This window comes from Oncorhynchus mykiss, chromosome 10, assembly GCF_057628025.1.
Source record: "Oncorhynchus mykiss isolate SJ-2025 chromosome 10, ASM5762802v1, whole genome shotgun sequence".
Lineage (NCBI taxonomy): Eukaryota > Metazoa > Chordata > Actinopteri > Salmoniformes > Salmonidae > Oncorhynchus > Oncorhynchus mykiss.
In genome coordinates, this window is record NC_143031.1 from 85,485,912 (window position 1) to 85,490,911 (window position 5,000).

The 5,000-nt window shown below is 49.2% G+C and overlaps 1 protein-coding gene across 4 annotated transcripts in view; it reads left to right on the plus strand.

The window, feature by feature from the left end:
- LOC110514691 (ubiquitin-like modifier-activating enzyme 6) overlaps window positions 1-5,000 on the plus strand; it is a 54,908-nt gene that overhangs the window by 14,180 nt on the left and 35,728 nt on the right. For all 4 annotated transcript variants that reach the window (XM_090188257.1, XM_090188258.1, XM_090188260.1 and 1 more), the window contains exons 10-12: window positions 1,271-1,374; window positions 4,571-4,633; window positions 4,741-4,817. In XM_090188257.1, the coding sequence (XP_090044383.1) occupies window positions 1,271-1,374; window positions 4,571-4,633; window positions 4,741-4,817 (244 nt within the window). The remainder of the gene's footprint in view (window positions 1-1,270; window positions 1,375-4,570; window positions 4,634-4,740; window positions 4,818-5,000) is intronic.

Genomic DNA, 5,000 nt, shown 5'->3' on the forward strand with positions numbered 1-5,000 from the left:
GATATGACAGTTTAATGACAGGTCACAGGTCCTGATACGACAGGCCTATGACAGGTCACAGGTCCTGATACGACAGGCCAATGACAGGTCACAGGTCCTGATACGACAGGCTTATGACAGGTCACAGGTACTGATACGACAGGCTTATGACAGGTCACAGGTACTGATACGACAGTCCTACGACAGGTCACAGGTGCTGATACGACAGTCCTATGACAGGTCACAGGTCCTGATACGACAGTTTAATGACAGGTCACAGGTCCTGATACGACAGGCCTATGACAGGTCACAGGTCCTGATACGACAGGCCAATGACAGGTCACAGCTACTGATACGACAGGCTTATGACAGGTCACAGGTACTGATACGACAGTCCTACGACAGGTCACAGGTACTGATACGACAGGCTTATGACAGGTCACAGGTCCTGATACGACAGGCTTATGACAGGTCACAGGTACTGATACGACAGGCTTATGACAGGTCACAGGTGCTGATACGACAGTCCTATGACAGGTCACAGGTCCTGATATGACAGTTTAATGACAGGTCACAGGTCCTGATACGACAGGCCTATGACAGGTCACAGGTCCTGATACGACAGGCCAATGACAGGTCACAGGTCCTGATACGACAGGCTTATGACAGGTCACAGGTACTGATACGACAGGCTTATGACAGGTCACAGGTACTGATACGACAGTCCTACGACAGGTCACAGGTGCTGATACGACAGTCCTATGACAGGTCACAGGTCCTGATACGACAGTTTAATGACAGGTCACAGGTCCTGATACGACAGGCCTATGACAGGTCACAGGTCCTGATACGACAGGCCAATGACAGGTCACAGCTACTGATACGACAGGCTTATGACAGGTCACAGGTACTGATACGACAGTCCTACGACAGGTCACAGGTACTGATACGACAGGCTTATGACAGGTCACAGGTACTGATACGACAGTCCTATGACAGGTCACAGGTGCTGATACGACAGTCCTATGACGGGTCACAGGTCCTGATACGACAGTTTAATGACAGGTCACAGGTCCTGATACGACAGGCCTATGACAGGTCACAGGTCCTGATACGACAGGCCTATGACAGGTCACAGGTCCTGATACGACAGTTTAATGACAGGTCACAGGTCCTGATACGACAGGCCTACGACAGGTCACAGGTCCTGATACGACAGTCCTACGACAGGTCACAGGCAGGAGAAGGTTGTATCACTGTTGATTATAATGTGTGTGTGTGTGTGTGTCAGTCCTCTCTCCCTACAGTTTCAGCGTAGGGGACACGTCGTGTCTGCAGCCCTATGCACACGGAGGCTTCTTCCTGCCGGTCAAAACCCCCAGAACGTACAGCTTCGTAAGTAACACAACCACAACGCGACCGCAGTACGACGTTCATTAAACGTGTTTAAATGGTTTACACTGAAAGGAACATTCCATCTTTCAGGATAATTAGTTTTTATTTGTCCGCTGTTGATACAGTCTCAAAATGTCAGTCATCAAGTTGTCCAGATCTAGTTTACAGAAAGCGTCATACTGCCGTCATAATGCCTCATAATGCCGTCATACTGCCTCCATACTGCCTCATACTGCCGTCATACTGCCGTCATACTGCCTCATACTGCCGTCATACTGCCGTCATACTGCCTCATACTGCCGTCATACTGTGTCATACTGCCTCATACGGTGTCATACTGCCTCATACGACGTCATACTGCCTCATACTGCGTCATACTGTGTCATACTGCCTCATACGGTGTCATACTGCCTCATACGGTCTCATACTGCGTAATACTGCCGTCATACTGCCTCATATTGCCGTCATACTGCCTCATACGGCATCATACTGCCTCATACTGCGTCATACTGTGTCATACTGCCTCATACGGTGTCATACTGCCTCATACGGTGTCATACTGCCTCATACGGTGTCATACTGCCTCATACTGTCTCATACTGCCTCATACTGCCTCATACTGCGTCATACTGCCTCATACTGCGTCATACTGTGTCATACTGCCTCATACGGTGTCATACTGTCTCATACTGCGTCATACTGCCTCATACTGCGTCATACTGCCTCATACTGCGTCATACTGCCTCATACTGCCTCATACTGCGTCATACTGCCTCATACTGCGTCATACTGCCTCATACTGCGTCATACTGCCTCATACTGCGTTATACTGCCTCATACTGCCTCATACTGCCTCATACTGTGTCATACTGCGATACTTTCTGTATTTATAAAGTTCTATATGTTGACCAAGTTGCTTGCTGATTGTTTTGGGGCTGATATCAACAGTGGAGGAATGAAACACACACCAAAAGACTGCCTCATACGGTGTCATACTGTCTCATACTGCGTCATACTGCCTCATACTGCGTCATACTGTGTCATACTGCCTCATACGGTGTCATACTGCCTCATACTGCCTCATACGGTGTCATACTGCCTCATACTGCGTAATACTGCCGTCATACTGCCTCATACTGCCGTCATACTGCCTCATACGGCGTCATACTGCCTCATACTGCGTCATACTGTGTCATACTGCCTCATACGGTGTCATACTGCCTCATACGGTGTCATACTGCCTCATACGGTGTCATACTGCCTCATACTGTCTCATACTGCCTCATACTGCCTCATACTGCGTCATACTGCCTCATACTGCGTCATACTGTGTCATACTGCCTCATACGGTGTCATACTGTCTCATACTGCGTCATACTGCCTCATACTGCCTCATACTGCCTCATACTGTCTCATACTGCGTCATACTGCCTCATACTGCGTCATACTGCCTCATACTGCGTCATACTGCCTCATACTGCGTCATACTGCCTCATACTGCGTCATACTGCCTCATACTGTGTCATACTGCGATACTTTCTGTATTTATAAAGTTCTATATGTTGACCAAGTTGCTTGCTGATTGTTTTGGGGCTGATATCAACAGTGGACGAATGAAACACACACCAAAAGACTGCCTCATACTGTGTCATACTGCCTCATACTGCGTCATACTGCCTCATACTGCATCATACTGCCTCATACTGCGTCATACTGCCTCATACTGTGTCATACTGCGATACTTTCTGTATTCATAAAGTTCTATATGTTGACCAAGTTGCTTGCTGATTGTTTTGGGGCTGATATCAACAGTGGAGGAATGAAACACACACCAAAAGACTGCCTCATACGGTGTCATACTGTCTCATATTGTGTCATACTGCCTCATACTGCGTCATACTGTGTCATACTGCCTCATACGGTGTCATACTGTCTCATATTGTGTCATACTGTCTCATACTGCGTCATACTGCCTCATACTGCGTCATACTGCCTCATACTGCGTCATACTGCCTCATACTGTGTCATACTGCGATACTTTCTGTATTTATAAAGTTCTATATGTTGACCAAGTTGCTTGCTGATTGTTTTGGGGCTGATATCAACAGTGGAGGAATGAAACACACACCAAAAGACTGCCTCATACGGTGTCATACTGTCTCATATTGTGTCATACTGCCTCATACTGCGTCATACTGCCTCATACTGCGTCATACTGTCTCATACTGCGTCATACTGCCTCATACTGCGTCATACTGTGTCATACTGCCTCATACGGTGTCATACTGTCTCATACGGTGTCATACTGCCTCATACTGCCTCATACTGTCTCATACTGCGTCATACTGCCTCATACTGCGTCATACTGCCTCATACTGCGTCATACTGCCTCATATTGTGTCATACTGCCTCATACTGCGTCATACTGCCTCATACTGTGTCATACTGCGATACTTTCTGTATTTATAAAGTTCTATATGTTGACCAAGTTGCTTGCTGATTGTTTTGGGGCTGATATCAACAGTGGACGAATGAAACACACACCAAAAGACTGCCTCATACGGTGTCATACTGTCTCATACTGTGTCATACTGCGTCATACTGTGGCACCAAAACACAGTTTGCAGTGGTCTTTTCCTTAAACGTCTCTGTCTATGTCTCTGTCCGTGTGTCTCTGTCCGTGTGTCTCTGTCCGTGTGTCTCTGTCCGTGTGTCTCTGTCCGTGTGTCTCTGTCCGTGTGTCCGTGTCTCTGTCCGTGTCTCTGTCCGTGTCTCTGTCCGTGTGTCTCTGTCCGTGTGTCTCTGTCCGTGTGTCTCTGTCCGTGTCTCTCTGTCCGTGTCTCTCTGTCCGTGTCTCTGTCCGTGTCTCTGTCCGTGTGTCTCTGTCCGTGTCTCTGTCCGTGTCTCTGTCCGTGTCTCTGTCCGTGTGTCTCTGTCCGTGTGTCTCTGTCCGTGTGTCTCTGTCCGTGTGTCTCTGTCCGTGTCTCTGTCCGTGTGTCTCTGTCCGTGTCTCTGTCCGTGTGTCTCTGTCCGTGTGTCTCTGTCCGTGTGTCTCTGTCCGTGTGTCTCTGTCCGTGTGTCTGTCCGTGTGTCTCTGTCCGTGTGTCTCTGTCCGTGTCTCTGTCCGTGTGTCTCTGTCCGTGTGTCTCTGTCCGTGTGTCTCTGTCCGCGTGTCTCTGTCCGTGCGTCTCTTCAGGAGACGATGGAGCAGCAGCTGTCTAAGCCTCAGGTCCTGACTCCCGACTTCAGCAAACCAGAGGTGAGAGGTCATAGGTCAGCTCCAGTGTGCTGTGTGTTTGATCTGCTGTGTGTTGGAGCCGTCTCTGAGCAGTTTCCTGTTTTGTCCATTGTGAATGTGTCCCTCAGGCCCCGCTGCAGATCCACGCCGCCATGCTGGCTCTTGATGCCTTCCAGGAGCAACACAACAGACTGCCCAATATTGGGTAACACAACCCCTAGTCCCTACCCTCTACCCTCTACCCCCTACTCCCTAGCCCCTCCCCCTACTCCCAAGCCCCTCCCCCTGGCACCTACCCTCTAGCCCCTCCCCCTGACCCCTACTCCCTAGCCCCTACTTCCTCTATAGCTGGTTGGTCCCTAGCCTCTACTTCCTCTATAGCTGGTTA